General features: G+C 39.6%; 2 protein-coding genes across 5 annotated transcripts in view; one reads left to right on the forward strand and one right to left on the reverse strand.

Annotated features, from left to right (window-relative positions):
* Window positions 1–16,980, forward strand: part of CCDC158 (coiled-coil domain containing 158) — a 39,442-nt gene extending 22,462 nt beyond the window's left edge. For 3 of the 4 annotated variants that reach the window (XM_026848127.1, XM_026848130.1, XM_026848129.1), the window contains 7 exons: window positions 560–685; window positions 2,538–2,701; window positions 3,778–3,837; window positions 5,803–5,870; window positions 7,401–7,613; window positions 10,046–10,147; window positions 11,322–11,817. In XM_026848127.1, the coding sequence (XP_026703928.1) occupies window positions 560–685; window positions 2,538–2,701; window positions 3,778–3,837; window positions 5,803–5,870; window positions 7,401–7,613; window positions 10,046–10,147; window positions 11,322–11,416 (828 nt within the window). In that variant the 3' untranslated portion in view covers window positions 11,417–11,817. Of the gene's footprint in view, window positions 1–559; window positions 686–2,537; window positions 2,702–3,777; window positions 3,838–5,802; window positions 5,871–7,400; window positions 7,614–10,045; window positions 10,148–11,321; window positions 11,818–13,893 lie in introns of those variants that run through there. The other variant, XM_026848128.1, reaches the window with a different exon arrangement.
* Window positions 16,981–17,083: 103 nt separating this feature from the next.
* Window positions 17,084–18,541, reverse strand: part of STBD1 (starch binding domain 1) — a 2,019-nt gene continuing 561 nt past the window's right edge. The window contains exons 2-3 of the mRNA XM_026847903.1: window positions 18,512–18,537; window positions 17,084–18,368 (exon numbers count right to left, since the gene is read on the reverse strand). Coding sequence (XP_026703704.1) covers window positions 17,557–18,368; window positions 18,512–18,537 — 838 coding nt within the window. The 3' untranslated portion in view covers window positions 17,084–17,556. The remainder of the gene's footprint in view (window positions 18,369–18,511; window positions 18,538–18,541) is intronic.

Consider the following 18,541-nt stretch of genomic DNA (forward strand, 5'->3'; position numbering starts at 1 on the left):
CCAAGTACTGTAAAAAAGTTTGTGTTCTGAAACCTTTTTTTACAATGGGCTACCTCATTGCTGCACAAGTCACGTCCATAATTTTGGTTACAATGAAGTGTTTTTTTACAGTAAGGGCAAGAAAAAAATTAAACAGCTACAGGAATACTGGACCATATGCTTCAGCTGCTAAGCTTTGATTTCACTGACCCTTCAGCATTTTCTTGTGGCCACCACAAGAAAATTTCCCCACTTAAGTGGGGGAAAAAAAGCTACAAGAACTGTGGGACAGCTTAATTTTGTGGTGACCTTGAGATGTCCTCCATTTGAATGGTTCCAGAACATACATTAAAATTCTGAAAATAAACAAAAGTACTGCTCTTGCACCCAGTTCAGTCACTAAAAGGATTACGTCTGAGCACATTTAATAAATACAAGGAAGTGTTTGGAGAATTGAGTGCTGCATATTATAAAAGATTTAACTAAAAGAGATGCCCTGCTACAGAGAGTGTGCTGTCTATGCCCATTAATTCTGCTTAGCCATACTTGCTTATGCTGCTTGACTAATGTTTTTCTGCAGGAGCTGCAGGGCCCAGGCTACTCATCAGCTTCTGCTTCAGGAAAGCTTCAGCATGTAGTGCCCCTCTCCCACCTGCACTCTGCTATTGTGCCACCTTCCCTGAACTTGGCCAGCTGTGCCCCTCATGTGAGTACCTGCCTCAAAATGGGAGACTGCACAGGAAATGGGGATGTTCCAAAGAGTAAAAATAACATGGAATTTCTAAATCGGAGAGCATCTGGTAGGAGTGTCCAAGAGTGAATTCTTTACACCAAAGATGAAATAATTTTCTGTAACTTCTTTTATGTTATGACCTTTCAGATTTCCTTTTTTTCTGTTTGCAAAATACATATAAAACCAACAAAAAATTCTATAGATTGCAATAGGAATTTCTCTTACTTCTATCACCAATAACATTTATAAACTATTAAAATTGAAGGTACTGATCTGTTTTCACTTTTTTTTTTGCTAGCACTTTACTTGCTGTAAATCACTTACATTTGACAGTGAAAATAGACTTGTACGTAGTTCCTGATAAATTTCAACATCTGATTGAGCTGTAGTAGCTTTCAATACTTAAATCTTTCTCCAAGCTAGTCTTCACTAATTTTGATGAATTTTGTCCTGAAAGACACATCATTGTCCTTCCTTCCTTTTGTTTTTGTACATCTACATTTAGATTTAAATTAGATGCTAGTGTTGTTCTAATTTTTCATTACAGAAAACATCAACTCAAATCTCTCATGAAAAAAAAAAAAATCCTTTGGTATTTTCTATACAGATATTTTATAATTCTCCAAAAGGGATCTGATGTATCTCCCACAGAAATTGGTAGAGGTTTTTTCATTAATTTTTATCTCAAAATCTGCAGGATATTACAAGTTAGTGAAGATATTTTTCAGTAATTTTTTCTGTTTTTCTTTCTGATGTTGTGACAAACATATACATCAAGGAACAAAGGATAATTCTGTGAAATCCTTGCAGCATCAGGCACTCCTGTTCTTTTCTCTTTGAGTTCTCTCCAACAGTTGAGACAGAGACCTAACCTGGTCGATAGACTGGTTTCTTAGCTGGAATGTGGGAAAGAAGGATTTGGTCTGATGCAGTATCACATTGACCCATTATGAAGCTGAGGATTTGTTCTCTATATAAGCTCTGCTGACACTAGTATGTTCCCATTGGAAATGACTTTTTTTTTTTTTCCAATGAAAACATGTTAGCAAAATGTTTCTAGCCAGTTCCATCCACAGATGAAGCATAAGTCAGTGCAAGAGATGCTTTGAACATGTAAAGTTTTGAGTAGTCTGAAAAATCCAGTTCTTCACAGAAAGAAAGGGTTCTTTGAAGCAGGCCTTTGCTCAAGTCCTGATCAGTAAAATGAGAATAATATTGCACTTCATCGCAGAGTGTGGCTATGACAATAAAGTGGTGCATATTTGCAGACAACTCAGATGTTACAGAAATGAAAACACCTAGAAAACACCCTGATATACTAGTATTTCTGTCTTCAGAGCTGTATTTGTGTTCTGTACGGTAATACCTGGGATCACAGGTTAAAAAAAGAGAAAATGGAGTTCTCACATAAGCAAAGATTATTGGTTCTGAGAACTGAAAAAGGTAATGGTTGTATTGGGGGGAAGAAGCTTTCATAATTAAAGGCTTATTTTAATGGTTTTGACCTTGAAACTGTAGTTGTAACCTTTTTTACAAAACGCAGATGTTAGTTTTCTTTTCCTTAAGTCATATTTAGTTGCTCTACATATTTCTGTCAGATAGCTTTCCAGATAAGAGTGTGATTATATTCAGAGGGTATTTTGACATTCTTCAAGTTATCATGAGCTAGCTTCCAACACTTCTTAACTAAAATTACAAGAAACCCACCCTGTTTCTAACTGGTAAGACAAGAGCAGAGGGGGGAAAACATTTGACTTTGAGTATAGGTAAGAATTTAAAAAGATAATGCCTTTATAATACTTTGTAACTGATTATTTTATTTCAGATGCCTTCCAAGCCAGGCATTTTGAAGGAAAAAACATTGCAGGGTCTAAAGAGGATTCCTCAAGAAATAAAAAGTTCAGACTATGACATTCCTTCTGTGGATCTTGGTAAAGATGACAGAAATGGTGGGAGGAAATCACCTTTAGCAACCATGAGGAAAAAAGTGTAATATACTGTTACTTTCTGTTGTGTGCTGTGTACTTGTATTGCCTTCTAAAACTAGTATCTGGCTATTTGTGTGCATCAGGAGCAGTATAGGATGACTTTTTGCAAGAAAGTTGGGTTTACGAGTAAGCTTGAGATAATCTGAAAGCTTCCACAGCTGCTGTTGCTTGCCAGGTTCCTTAGATGCTTTAGGTGTTAGGGAAATAGAAGGTGACTACACCATTTGCCTTTATTGTTTGATTTTTGCTGTTTCTGCTTTTATTTTCATTTAGAACTCCTTTCTTTTTCTGCTTTATGTAGATATCTCTTCTCTCATTGTTGAAGCAGGCAATTATTTTTTTACCCAGCAAATGATAATGACAGTGGTACATGAAGTTGAAAAATCAATACAGCACAAATTCTGATGTTTCTAATACAGAACATAAGGATACTTCATAAAGGAAAATATAATTAATGGACTTCGATTAGGATCAAATTTATTTAAACCATGACAGTTTTCCCATAGTACATTCTGGTAGAACAAAATCACATCAGTCCCAATAGCCTGTGTATTCTGGCTTTCTCTGCTTTTCCCGGGTATTTTTACTGAACAAAAGATCTGCCTGTTACCAACTTGAACATTTTTGACGGCTTAAATATAGAAGCTTCTGTTGTCACAACCATGCACAGAAGTTGGCCAGTCTGTCTGATTTTTTAAGTAGTAAATGTACAACCTCTTTCTGCCTTGACTTTGACTATCATAGATGGATTCCTGACATAGATAGAGCATGACAATCAACAGTGTCCTTTGCCAGCCTGTACTATATGATTATTGCCTATGTTCTCTGTTTATGGTAGCAGTGGGAGAAGCTGTTATTTTCTACATATGATTGGAAGCTTTTATGATTCAGACCATTTGGATTTTCTGAGAATTTTTCTCCCTTGCAACAGTGTTCTCTTACAGAGCTGAAACAAGGATGGGAGAATCCTGCACCTAATCATCCCTCAGTATACAAAGCTGTCTGTCTGTACATGACTATCTCAGTGCTGTTGGTAGTGCTAGTCCTGATGTTGTCTTTCTACGTCTTTCTACACAGAGATGGTGCAAGTAGAGGATGTGCTGCTGCCTTTGGCCTACGATCTAATCCTTGCAAGAGGTGAGGAATCACCTTTCTGAAAAGGTCACGGACAACACAGATACAGATGCTGATTAAGTGTATACAGTAGGACGATACAGACAATATTTTGAGAAATAAAAAGAGAGTTGTTGTACAAAATGGATTTAACAGTTGGGAAGGAAATGGTTGTTTATATTCTAGTAAAGACTAGAAGCTCCTTGTAGATCAAAATCCTGCTCAAATAGTAGCTCAATGAAGTAGTGATGTGTAAGATTCATTGACCAGGCTTGTGTCCTTTATCACCAAAGCTCCTGTTCCTGTGTACCACAGTTGAAAAACAAGTGAGTAATTAAACAATCGAGAAGTAGTTCAGCAAGTGACAGTAACAATAGTTAAACAAGTGAGAAGGATTACCACAAGGCGTTTGTCACCTTGTCATTTTCTGTAAAGAAAAAGGTGGTAATGACTTCCACAGGACATTGCTGAAGTCCATAAAAGTTAGTTAATTTCCTTTTAAATAGATACTTTATTAATTAATAAAGGACCTTTACCAAACGATACACAAGTGGTATATGGAAAGGGAAAGCTGGAACAAGATGTTTCTTGGTAGCTTCAGCAGAGCTAAGATTTAGTTGATTGTCTCTGAGGTGAAGCTCAATTATTTTTTTCTTTTCTTCCTAGTGCCTTAGTTAAAAGTTGTGCTGTATCCAGAGTTACTATATCAGAATATAAGATGCCAAATGGCAAGTGACATTTGCTAGAAAATTTTAACTTGATTTTTTTTTGACTGTTCCAAAGCTGAGTTTGTCACAAAAAGCTTTACAATAGAGCGTCAAAGTTTTGTATGATGAAGAAAGACAGCACTTTGTATGCTTCAAGGATGCTTAGCAAGGGGATTTAGTGTAGATACAGATGGAATAGCAGAGCTTCTGGTGGAAATGGAGCACTTCTACAAAAGCTTGACATTAAATTCAGCAAGATTTTACTTCTCTGGAACACTTCCAAGTGTCTCTCAATGCTCATACTTAAAATGTGTCTAGCTGTTCTTTGGAAATTAATCAGTAAACCATTTCCATTCTCTCATCAAATACCACTGTGCTCTAAGAATTTACAGTGTTTGAGAAAAGACATAGGTCCAAACCTGGAAAAGGCAAGAATTTATGTTATGGTAGCCATCTGATGCTAGGTGCAATATGGGCTAAAAAGCATCTAATAACTGGAAGCTGGTCTGAAGAAGCTAAATAGAGGCACTGTTATGTGAGTAACCAGATGGAAGATTGCAATGGCATTATTTGTCCAAAGCAGAAGTTTATTGTCTTTTTTCCATCTTTATGACTACCCAGTATTCATAATGAATGTAGTCCTTATTTCCCAAAGATATCCACAAAATCAGTAATCTAAATTTGCTCCAACTCTAACAAACTTCTTTTAGTGAACTTGTAGAACAATTTTACAATGCCTTTTCTTCACTATTAGAATGTGGCTGCCATTGCACTCTGCTTGAAAAACAAGCTTATCTTCTACAAATGTGAAATACAGCGATCCTACTGGCACAGCTTTTGCTGTGATTTTCAGAGTGATATGTTTTTCCATGTAGGGAGACTGCAGCTAGAGACTCTGCTACTGAAAGCATTGTGGAAAAGGGTCCTTTTGGACCGTGAGAAGTGCTTTCACTTAGCTAAGTAACCTGCTTCTTAAAGTACTCATTTGAGATTCACTTTCTAAGGCTTTTTAAATATAGCATCAGTCCTGAGTGTGTTTGTATTGTTTTATTCATAATGCTAAAAGCTTCCTGGGATTTACAAAACAAAGCTGTGATGTTGCTTTCATCCCCCTAAGAAAGAGCTCTGGAACTTATTTACATTGTTTGCTTTCAATTTACATGTATAAGATCTGGAGATTACATATGAGAGTTTCACATTCTCACTGTGGAGGCTAGTTAGCATTACCAAAACTTAGCATAATACTTCCAGAATGCAAGTTTTGCCGTCATTTTGCTTGCAGGGATCCTTCATGCTTACATACTGCAGATCTTCAATCCCAAGACATTATCCTGCCCTTTACATCACTTGGTAAGTTTTCAGTGGCCACATTTGAGGATGAATATGCCATATCGATGTCAAACTGGAACTTTACAGAATACTACAAAAAATACACTCCAAATACAGTATATTTTCTTAGGTTGTTTACTCAAATACCTCTTTGCAGGTGCTATTATAAAGTCGCTGTTGCACTTACTGAAAAATCTGTATCTTGTTGCAAACCAGCTCCATGGAGGCTGATGCCAGCACACTTGAAATAGATATCTTCCATGGCAGTTATTCATGAGGAGCAATAGTCTTGTGTAATTAGCGTGGATAACATTGTCAAATTTTGGGGACCTAAATTTAGGCTCTTGAATTCTGTATTCAGGTATCTAAATATGGATGTGCATTTGAGAGGCATCAGATCATTGCAAATTCCATTGATTTTCTCTCAAGTACTGGGTGATCAGTACCTTTTAAAGTGTGGTGAGATGAATTTAGTAACCTAAACAGAAATATAAGGCTATGACTTTGACCATCAGGGTTTGAAGATACTAGTCTTAGCTGATTCCTGTTTTCTTGTCCATAGATTATCCATTCTGTGAAAATTGACTGCATATGCTGATGTATTTAATTGTTCTCTTTTAGTATTTAAGCCACTGTGCTTCAGAGGTAGGCTAGAACTCCTCTTTGTCCTGAGGAATAATTTCTATGGGTCCTCTTTTTGTATTTCTGAGTATTAAAGAAAATCTCATGAGTAGTTACTGTCAGCCTTCTAGCTGATAGCTACTGCAACAGCCAGGGATTTTTCCCAGTTTCCAAAATAGCTGCAAGTAGTGTTTTTTACATAGAAGACCCGAGAAGTAGTAGAAAAACCCTGAATTATTTTTGAGATGTCCCAGGGGGGGTGTTAGGAGTAAGGAAACAGACTATGGGAAGAGAAGAATTGTAGTAAATCTTAGTGGCATGCAAACTTTTTTTTTTTTTTATGCACATGCTGTGTGCCATATACATGAAAATACATACATACTCTGATGATAATACATTACATACTCTGTTGACTGCATACTTCCGTGCATATTTTGTCTCTTTTCCTTATGACTATCTTTCTGCCAGGAATTCAAAGCATATCAATCAGTTATTGGAGAGGAGTGAACTGGCAGACCTCTGTAAGCAACATTGGGGTTTTTTTTCTGCTTCTTATATCCAAGTAATGAGATCCAAGTCAGCCCAGCAGTAATGTATGGGGACTCTCAGCTTGGGAGTAGCTATGATACCCCCATCAGGCTGTTTTGGAAGTAAACATGAAGCGAGTAGCCAGGAGAAAAAAAGCAGGCCCTACTTTTTTCCTAGGCAGGTTTTTTAGCCATTCTTCACATGACAATCACTTTTAACAGCAACAGTCAGATTTTGCAAAGAGGCTATCATCTCCTGCCACCTAGGCTACTAATAAGGAATGGAAAGGATGAGAGTGCAATAAAGGGAATCCAACCTTGTAACTGTTAGATAACATCAAAGGTAGTATGGGTGTTTCTCTTTAGGTGTATGCTTACTACTCTTTGCTTGGATATCTCCTAGGAGGTCCATCCATCTTCTCAGCATCTCCTTGTTCTGTATCCTCCCCCAAGAAGGTCTCTCAGGCGGATAGATACAGAGAAAGGTCTCCAGTACACTTGCTATTAACTGCCCCACCTGATGACCTTGCAGCTGGTCCCAGCGCCTCACCAGAGCACAGGCCGTCCACAAGGAAGGTTGGCTCTCCAGAGGGTGCAGCTGTGGTCCCCCAGATAAGTAAGTCTGGTCCCATTTACTGATCCAAAGAGCTTGGCTGGGTTTCTTTCCAGCCGATACAGCAAGAGAGTTAGATACTGTAAGTTAAATTCAGCCATTCAGCAATTCTGTAGAAAATAGTGGAGTCCCAACTATCATTCACTGATACAGTCTTTTACAGTTAATGATTGTGGTATCTGTACTTCATACTGCATTTATTTTTATGTACCTTTGTAAGACATTGCTTACGGAATCAATTCACGTTGCTGAATGTAAACACTAGTAGATTCTCCAGTGTAGAGGGCTGACATGGATTGATTGATCCTCCACTTGTGGTTCCAGCAAGTTCAATTACAGTGTGCAAACTTACTGAAACATAATTAATGATGGTTCATTTCAAAGCACTGCTTTAGTGGTTCTGGTCCACTTAGCAAAAAGTGACCTGTTCTTGCTTTGATCAGACTGCCTTCACCCTGTCACAGTTCTGTTCATGTAGAAGGCTTTTTCTGTGATAAATAATTGTGAGTAAAATGTAACAGCTAATTAATGTATTATACAAAGAGAAGAGAAGATAAATTCCATACATTGCTAAATTTATGAACTGGTAAATTGCTTTATTCATGTAGATTGTAGGGATGCTTAACATCAATATCTGCAGTGACAGGCAACCCAGTTGCCTCTTATCGATATTTGTAACAGTTGTGGTTCCTATATGATGTTTAGAAACGTTCTGAGGTTTACTGGAAATACTGATGGAAAGCTGTGTGTGTAGCTCTTAAAAATAAGTTTTCTTGTATCACAAAATATGTGTGAAGTTGATGAACATTCTCAAGGTAGTCTATTAATTACTTGCCAGTGAATTAGGGCTGCTTTATTACATTCAAGTGACAGATCCCAAAATGAGTAAATGCAATAGGAAAAACAGGTAAGCCACTAAATTTTCAAATAATTCTTACTGAATACGATTTTTAAACACCACATTTCTCTATTTTGCAAGGTCTGAAAATAGCATTTCTCTTAATGTGCACATAAGCACTGCAGTTGGGAGTGTAATGGAGATGCACACCTAGCTCTAAGCTAGTTCTGGTACAGGCAGAAATCTAACCATAGCTCCAAGGAGCTCAAAAGGAATAATGTTGCCTGCTTCTCATTGGGATTTTTTTTGTAGTTTCAACCTAACTTTAGCATGTCTGTATTGTGTTGTTATTTTATTAACGGAGTTTTCTCCTTAGACACTTTATCTTTTGTATTTTAGAAATATCGTGATCTCATCTTTATGCAGAGTATTATCTAAACCAGCTGGGCTGAGCACTCATCCTGACTAGAACATTAACACTGTTGCTCATTGACCTTTGCTTCCCCCAGCTGTCTGGCTGTGCAAAGATGAAATGCATATTTGTTAGCTAATCTGTATTTTTAATGCATGTTTAAGAACTAAGAAATGCCTGTTCAGAAGCAGAGCACAAATGTACGTGGCATCTCCCCATCAAAGCACTGAATTGGCTTTGTGAGTGAGTACATGCAAATTTCTGTACCTGTAGAGCAATTCAACAATCCCTGCAACGAGCTTCAGTTCTGGGTTGCATCTGTTTTAGGAAACACGCAGGCTTTGTGGCGTGGCTATCTCTGCAATGGGACACAAACCCCAAATTGTTTCCATGTAGACCACAGGAGATCTAGCAGGTCACAACTGTAATCTTCAGTCAATTGCAAATCGTTGCTCAGTTCAAAGTGGCATCACTCACTTTTGTTCTGTTTTGGGTTTTTTTGTTTTGTCTTGTTTATCTGGTCAGACAGTTACCTCCATCACTGGCTCCTTGTAATTTTTTTGTTGCCTCTTTTTATTTGAGAATTGATGACTGTAGCAAAAATGAAACAGTCCAAGTTCTGGTCAGAAGAGGCTCCAGGGCGGGAAACTGTGGTTGTTCATAAGGTACTGGTGTGACCATGTCAGTGTTCAGTTAGACAGGCACAGTGCCTATTGAATTCTGTACTGGTCTGGATCTTCAAAGACTTGGAATTTCTGGTTTTATTCCTGGTTTTAGTAAGTTCCATCTTTCTGTACCTTTGTTTTCCATCCATAAAATGCAACTGACACTACTGCTTTCCTTTGTCCAACCCTTGCAGTTTTACTGGTAAATAGGAACTTAGAAGTTGTGGGCATAAATACTACTTAAGTAGCATAAAGCGCTTTTTCTCCATTCCCCAAATGAGGAAATTTATAGGCAAAACAGAAATGTGGTTGTGTTTTCACTTAAACAGAAATACCACTGAGTAAAAATTTCTGTTAATAACCTTGTCTTCTTACTCATTTTCTTTGCTACTGGAAGTTTCATTCTTTAAAATTCTATTTTCTAAGAACTTTACTTTAGATGTAATGTTTCAATAATTTATAATTACCTTTATGTTTTTTTAATCTGTGGTAACATATTGATGAATAATTTTCTCACTAGCTTCTCAGCTCATGGAAACTAGTGAGACTACACCTAGGAGGCTACAGAACAAGATGGAAAGCCTGCAAAACCTGATGGAATCATTACAGATAAAAAAACAAGGTGCCAGGATTTACCAAAAATATTTCTATTTTATTCAAAATACCCACACTTTCCAGAAATAGTTCTTGTTACCTGCCAAAGCACTACCTGTGTTTTTGCATGAGGTCAGTTTAGATGTGCCTGTTTTACTAGCAGTACCCACTTCTACATTATCCTGCTCCTAGGAGAGTAATTAGATTAACTCCACAATGCACTGTTGCTCAGCCCCTTAACTCTAATAAGCTTCAAGATCCTTAACATTTCAAACATGGCAGCTGGTCAGGGGTGCCCTCATGTGCTGTCATGTCCAATTAAATGAAATTTTTTACAAGCTGTTGACTCTGAAAGATACTCTGAGAGCCCTATACTTGAAAAATGGTTTCCCAGCAGTGGCCCTAGAAGTATATCCTTTCCTCCTCAACTTTTTAAAAAATCTGAGATGACCACAGTGACGATGGAGAACTTTTCAGGTTCTCTTCTTGCTCCCATTAAAGTCACTGGTTAAAAGTTCATGAACTCTTGTGATGGCAGGATGCCAAGTGAGACAGAATTTCTTTGCACTTTTTCTTATTGCACAGTCTAGTTGTTTCCCCTTTTCCCCTTTAAGTCTCACTGCATAGATTTGGGAAATTATTATTTCCCCACATCAGGGAGTGCACACAGGGACATACAAGTGACCCGATTTAGGTAAAACTAATCAAATTATTTAAAGTATAAGGTAAATGTTCTCATATTTATTCTTTGACATCCATTAACATCTTCATTTTGCCTGTTTTCTGTATCTACAAAAAACATACATCTGTAATGTATCGAGAATTAACATATAAAGGGAGGGTGGGGAAGTCTTTTACGTACACACTAAGTAAACCTGTTTTCATAAGTGTTGGACCAAAAGTATTAATTTCACACGATCCCATAAGATACATTCTGAAATCAATAGCTTTTTGCCACTACTCCAGCGTTTGGTGCTTTGGCTTCACAAAGCAAATGAGGTGATGCCTATTTATAACTGGGTTTATCTGTTCTGTGTCCTGCATATAAAGAATTGCAAACTAAAGTTGCATTTATAAGGGCTTGATAAGTATGGTGTAACATGTGGGAGGATATTACAAAGCTTCAGGTGTCTGCATCTGAGGCCTCAATCATTTTAGCATAAGGTGGTGTTCAGATAATCTGTTCTTGCTGCTATTTTCAGCCATATCATCAGTGAACAGAACTCAGGACATGAAGACAGGGAAAGCAAAAGAAAAGGAGAAAAAGCTATCAAAGGGAAGACGCTGCATACTTTAGTGATTACTTTCACGTATGTACATTGTGTTTAAAATACATTATATTTTTTAAAATTAACAATAAAAGTTCGGTTTTGTAATTCTTGCCTGGAACCATGACACTCTTTAGAGTTTTTACCTTTAAATGAGTGGGAAATACAGAGGAGCAATACATCTAAATACAGACTCTCTCTCTCGCATGTATTTTCAGTAGCTGTGTGCTGTGGGGAACACTGGCCACAGGGCACTGCTGACTTCTTCAAGTGCCAGTATCTCTTCCATGTGTTCTGGATCTTGCACGCCATTTCAGGTCCTGGTTTTTAGAAAATTAGTTTTGAGATGGTTTGTTGGGTATTTTTTTTCCATTCTAAAATAAATTGGTTTCCCCTCCCTCCATACTTCATGTTATTACTTCAATGAATTCCAATTCATCTGGATGTTCCAGAACTGCCAAGTATTTCCAATAAAAGCAGGAAATAATGTGTTGAACCACATACCTACTGTTCAAGACTGCACAGATTTCATCCTAGACCATGATTCCTTTAAGCAGAATGGACTCATCAAGTGGTATTTTTAATGTAATTTTCACTACTTGTTGGGATATTTGGCTTGACTCATAGTACAGAGTCCAGTCTGTCTTAGGGTTAGCTTTATAATCATAGGACTCATATGTTGACTTACAGCTGAGGGTATGTTCCTAGTTTGGTATTTTTTTGCCCTTCTTCAAGCCATGTCCCTCTGTAAAATCTAAAATAGGTGAAGTTTAGGCAGAAAAAATTGCATTTTGAATCTATACTGACATTTTTTCTTACAACAGTCTAGTATGACTTAAATTCCAGGATCCACCACCCATATTAACAAGTTTGCTAAAATAGCTGGGCATGTTACTTTCAGTTGGTCTCCAAAATGCTCTTCGGTTGAGTTACCAATACAGTCAACCTTCCTTTAATATGACTGCCTAAGAGTAATATTTTCAAAGGTCATTCCTAGTGTAAGATTTAGTAATAAACAGGAAGGATTTTGAGCACACCTGGCATACATGAATTTATTTTAAAACCTCCTATGTCTTCAGACATCTGAGGATTTTGAACCAGTGGGCAAATGATTTACTGCACTTAAAAGACTATCCAATGCTAAAAACAATTACAAAGTAATAAGATGAACAGGATCATTAAAGTATCAGATTGATGTTTAAAGCCTTATTAGTGTTTGACAATATCTCAGGGAACAAGATAGCTGTTGAAGAAAGTACAGGGGAAGAAGAACTTTGTACTCATCCCAAATTGAGTACTTTCCAGAATTTGCCATTTGATTTTTGCCTGGGGACTGTTGGTGAAGAGCAGCTTAATAGTGCTGCACCTTCAGAGTCTAGCAAGGCTGTCTGAGAAGTTGGTCACAGAAGCTGCTGGCCTGGTAGCAGGGGAGTCCTTGCTATAAACAGTACTAACAAAACAAGGGGCAAGATGTCCCTCTGAAATAAATGGGTACCCAAGCACAGAAAAGTAGAGCATCCCCAGGGTCAGCAGGAGGTGCCAGTGAAGCAGCTTCACCAGCATTAGTGTTTTTCCCCATTATCTGCTTTCTGAAAAGCAATTATGGCCTTGGATTTGTGGCAGTGTGGAATGCCATGCTTGAATTCAAGGGGCTTACCCAGTGTTTTTGCCCAAACCAAATGATTTGTAGGTGCACCTCATCAAAAGCAGCTTCATGAGCACAAGCCATGCAGATACAAGCTTGGTTTTGTTGACTTCAAAGCTACAGAACTATATTCAGAGTAGATCCAATCTCTGAGGGTTTTTTTGTTTGAGGTCGTCTTGTGTGGGAAGAAGAGATCAGTGAGTTGTTCCTAAGTTGTCCTCAGTTATTATCAACAGTGTTTTGATCTAATTCAGGTGATTTTCTGTATTTCCTAATAATTTTTTTCCACTGATTCTGTCATTTTTTCCAACAGTGTTGCAAGCTTAGTCAAAATGTTAATAAAGGCATCTCCCCTTTGCTAGGAATTGGTTGCACTGAAAAGTGAAACGATCATTTTAGATGGCTTGTTTATCACAGTTTGGACTTATTTTACATATTTGACAGACCTCCCACAGTTTTTTGTAAGAAAAGGGTGAGGTGTAGAGAGGGAGAGCATGTCTTCACCCCATAGCCCAGCAGGTTGGAAAAGGTTAATGAAAAGTGCACTCTTAGTTGTGTTCAAGGAGCCAAGCTAAAAAGAGTTTCAGAAGACTGCAGCCCTGTGAGAACAGAAGGGAGCAGGTGGAGAGGTACAAATAGTCAGACAGAAGGGAGATCTGCCAAGCCAAAAGGCAGCTAAACATCCTCATGCTGGAATTCAGCAGAGTTGGCAACAGCTCTGGGCTTCTTCCCTGCCACCAGCAGAAGGCAAAGAATTGGCCTGGGGAGGCGAAAGGGTTGTAGACTCATGGGCTCTCAAGCAGCAATATATACCCTGGACTTGGCAGCACAAACAGCACTTTGTTATTCCATGACATACAGGTGGATGTCGGAGGACTGTTAGGCAAATCTTGACCACAGCAGGACACCGCAGATGGCAGCCAAGTCCCTAAGAGAGAAAACCTAATACTAGTCTAATATTTTTGAGTGGATCATGTGGAGAGACTCCAAACAGTAAGTTTAACTCCCAGAGAGAATGTGGGATGGGCATGGTTTTTTGCAAAGGCACCTGCAAAGTGAATAGGAAGCAAATGAGTTGCAATGCAAGCTTCTGCATGTGACTTTAAACTGGCTTATGCCCAGTACCCATCCCAGCCTTAGGCTGTCTGCTCAGCTCACTATCCAAGTGCAGCATTTAGCATTTGTACACCAAACTGCTTCACAAGTAGGAGTAGATTGCAGTTCATCTAAAAGTAATCAAATTATCTAATTTGTCAGAAGTTTGTTGTCGGCAGTATGAGCAGGTGAACTTAAATGGTAGATCTTTGGTTGAAGTCATTCTGGCTTTGCCAAGCTGTGTGAGACAGTTTATTATTTGCTTTTAGATATCCCAAGCCACTGGCTGAAAGGCTGTTAGAACCACATAGGAATGTCAACAAGAACTTGTTTCTCACATGTAGCTTCACTAGTCTCACAGACAGGACATTGTATTAGACAGGTATCAGCCCATTCTAGCATAATGGTTTTTATACAGCAAGGCAACTTTGTTTAAATCTACCTTCATGCTTGAGTGAATAGATTGTTCAATAATGAGAAATCACCTCTGTAAACTTGGGGAAAATAGTAATCGGATCCTCCAGTAATACAAAAATCCAGAGTTCTTTCACCATTCAAATAACATTTAATTTACAGAGCACAGGCCCTCCTGTGCAGGCAGCAATGTGAATGGCAGAATAATTTAGAGGTTACAACAAAAGTGCAGTGCACGTCGTTGTAGAAACCTTGCCTGATCAGTCAGCAAGATGATGCAATCATGACAACTATATATGCATTGTCTGTGGGATCAAAGTGCAGGGTGTTTAATTAAAAAGAAAATTGTTCTCAATCTGAGAGACTTCTCAGGGTTAGTCTGAAACATGTTCATCACTGCATTAGAGAATCTATTCTAGTGTAGGTTAAGTGGCTTGCTTAATCTGATACCACAGTTAATCTTCTCAGACAAGCCTCCAGTGTCTGTATAAATACACTCAAATAGCAGTGGCTGTTGAACTGCTTTTTAAGTTGATAATATCTCACTATTCGAGGAGCTTGCATTAATGGGAAAAAGAACTGTAAACAGCTTGAAATAACATGTTTTGCTTTGACTTCATGTTTTTTTCAAGATCAACTTCTTTTTCAACTGTCCCTCTGTATATTAGGGATATTGTTCCCTTAAATTTATAGTTAGAAGAGCTTAGTGCAAAAAATGTAATCAAGGTACCAAGCCATTAGTTCCGGCACAGTTTTACCTATTCAGTTAATGCTCTAAGTTACTGATGAAGCCCACACAAATGTTTGTGTACTCAGTGGTGGTGCACATGGACAGAATTTAAGAGCTTTCTCTTTATATACAGTAAGCATAACTAAACAGTAGAAATATTTGTTACAGTAAAGCTGTAGCCCCTAAAATGAAATGAGCCTCATGTTAATACTTATTTTTCAACCCAGGGCATGCTAACTATGCCCTATTTTCCTTTTAAGTTCATGTAGTAAGTACCTTAAGTCCCATATTAGTTTCCTGTTGAGAAAGTTGAGGACTAGTGTGTGCATATGTGCATGTGTTTAAGACCACTGAAGCAGCTTCAACCACCGGCTGAATTGTCAGCTCCATCCTCTCCCTTTTGAATCAGTTGCCAGAAATGATACTACATTCCTTCCAGACCTGCAGTACTTCTCATGCAGTAGTTACAGAGGTACTTTTCATCTTGAACAAGCAGTTACCAACAAGCTTACAGTCAGTCTTGAGTTCAGCTCCCACCCACATTTCCTACCTTGTTCTCTTCTATAAAAGGTCTCTTGAAGGAAATAAAATTTATTCACCTGGATCTGCAAGTTGCTTGAGACAACCAGAGAGCAAAGCTAGTATCTGCAGAAGTAACTGACCGACAGAACAAGTTGATCTACCATGTAGCAACAGCTGGGAGGGGCTTGTTTTACTGAGAACAAGAAAACTCCAACTTGCCAATGAAGTTGTTCATTTGCATTAGTCTCTCTCCCTCTTCACTCTTCCCCCTCAAAGATTTTCTGTAGCTGTTTTGTGGCTATGCCTGCATGAGCAGGCAGACCAGCCTACTCTCAATGGATTTCTTCCATGGAACAGCTGGTACTGAAGTCCCAGTAACATTTCAGACACTTGTTCTTCACAGCAGCTCTCATATTGTCCCCCCAACTGGATGTCCATTAAGCATTAGATGCAGGAGGTAAGTGTCTGAAGCTCATCTGCCAGTCTATCACCCAAATCCATTCTATTTCAGATATTCAGACTGTTCCACCATGCAATGCAGGAAAGAATTAGAGGCAATTAGATCAACAATGTGATATTCAAGTAAATGTTCTAAACTAAAGTGCTAATTTATGACCTTCCAGAACTCCTACAGAACTATGCTCTTCAGACCACAGGGAAGTGATATTTGAAAGCTAGAGCTAGGTTCCTCATGGAACAAAGAGCTTGCTCAAGTGGCATCATGTATTTGTAAACAAAAATACAAAACACAGGTAAGCAGAGCAGCTTGGTGCTTCTGTCATATAAAAAATATCAACTGGTTAAAGCTAGAAGTATTCTGCTTTACCTGGTTTACTATAAGGCCACAACTTCAAATAAATTTGTGTTGAAAAGCCTAGTATTGAAAAAAGCATACAAGTTTAAGCTAAGTAGTTGCTAGCAATACTGTGGTATTGTTCCTAGGTAGGCAGTATATGCCACCTAACAATTTCAGGAAGAATCCTATTCCCTAGCCATCACAGCAGTCCAGGTTTTTTTAAAAGCCTGCTCCCGCCCTGACAAAGTAATTCATTAAGCCCAGTCAGTCCTTTCTGACCTTTGCTCTCCTCTCAGCAGGATGATCTGACTATAAGGAACTTATCTGCCAAGCTTCCACTTGAGCTGAGGTGCTTCCTGAAGAGCAGGGAGTAGAGAATGAAGTACCTTGGGGTACTTTGTTACTCCAGAGTGTCAGCCACTTGTCAGGAATTCTTTAGCACTAAGATTTCAGGTCACTTCTACCAAAGTTATTAAAATGAATCAGTTCACTGATCAAGTTGTAACAGACTATATAGTCTGGAAGTGTTTATTCTTTATTCAATACACGACAGAAGTTAAAACACTGAAGTCCCTATTACAGTGTCGGTAACCACACTTCCTAGTACGCTTCAAAAGCCCTAAGCAGTCGGTACAAAGATGCATCCCACAGCCCCACTCAAAGCGACACGAACTCAAACCCAGGGTCCAGATTCACCTGGACAGGCAGCTGCTCAGAACACTGCTCACGCCTCCACAGCCTACCCCACACATCTTCAGAACGCATTTGAGGTTGATTTTGCAGGTTGACAAATGATTTCCTGATGGGGATGGCTGAGATCTGCTGCTCGGGCAGTTTAACCAGGTTTGATAACAGGATTTACAGACCTCTGCACTTGAGGTCTCCTACTGAAGTCGGGGTAGAGTTTAGGGGCTCTGTGATTAATCTAAGCAGGTTTGCCATTAGATAAGCAGCTTCCAAAAACCCATTAATGATATCCCCACCACTGATGAACAATTTGATCTTCATGTTCACTCACTAGGGTCCTGTTACTGCATTCTTCCCAACGTCTGACCTTCCCATTCTCCACCAAGATAAATTTCCACTCTACTTTGGTGTCTACTGGCAGACTAATGGATTCAGACCAGAAGCCATCCTTGTCATACTTGAGGGGAACGTAGCTGTGCCACTGGCCGAGACACTCATGGTCACCAGTAACACCAATCAGCTGAGCATCAGAGTGCGTGATGTAGTGCACACGGAAAGTCACATGGATATTCTGAAACATGGGGGGCACGGCCGCAACTCTCTTTGCTTTCAGGTCCCCATCAGGGCAGTCTCCGTATTCCCATTCCTTGCTGCTGGAGTCTTCCACGCTGCCATTCTTGCCAGCCTCCCCCCAGGCCAGGTGCTCAGAAAGAACTTCCCACTCTCTGTGGTCCAAGTCCCTACTCTCAGCCGGCTGACCCGGCTGCTCCTCGCTTCTGTCCTTACAGACATCATCTGAGGCTTCTGCCCCATTCATCGCGCCCCATCCATCACTTGCCTGTCCCATCTGGGGTCTCCCTTCGCCTGCCAGGCCGCCGTGGGTATGGGCTGGACGCTCCCGGGAGCCGGTGGCTCCCTGCTTCAGGAGCAGCTGCTCCACCTCCAGAGGTTCGTCTGAAACTCCACCACTTGGAACGTGGTTAAGCTCTTTCCGCGGTACAGCCGCCACACCGTCTCCTGGCTTCCGAGGGCCGGGCAGGGCACCGGCCTTGGCCTCCTGCAGCGCTTGCTCCCCGCTCGCCAGAACATCATCTAAAAACGACATTTAAAACAAGACTGGCTTAAGCAACGCTCTTACGCTTAGCGGCCGCAAACCCCCGTCCTCGGGGGCAGCCTTGGGCAGACTGCGACACACCGAGCGTCGTCTCCCCCCGCCACCACACCCCGGCCGGTACCTGCGGCCGCCGCCGCCGCCTGGCCTCTGG

This window comes from Athene cunicularia, assembly GCF_003259725.1.
Source record: "Athene cunicularia isolate RWA chromosome 4 unlocalized genomic scaffold, athCun1 chr4_part2, whole genome shotgun sequence".
NCBI classification, from domain to species: Eukaryota; Metazoa; Chordata; class Aves; order Strigiformes; family Strigidae; genus Athene; species Athene cunicularia.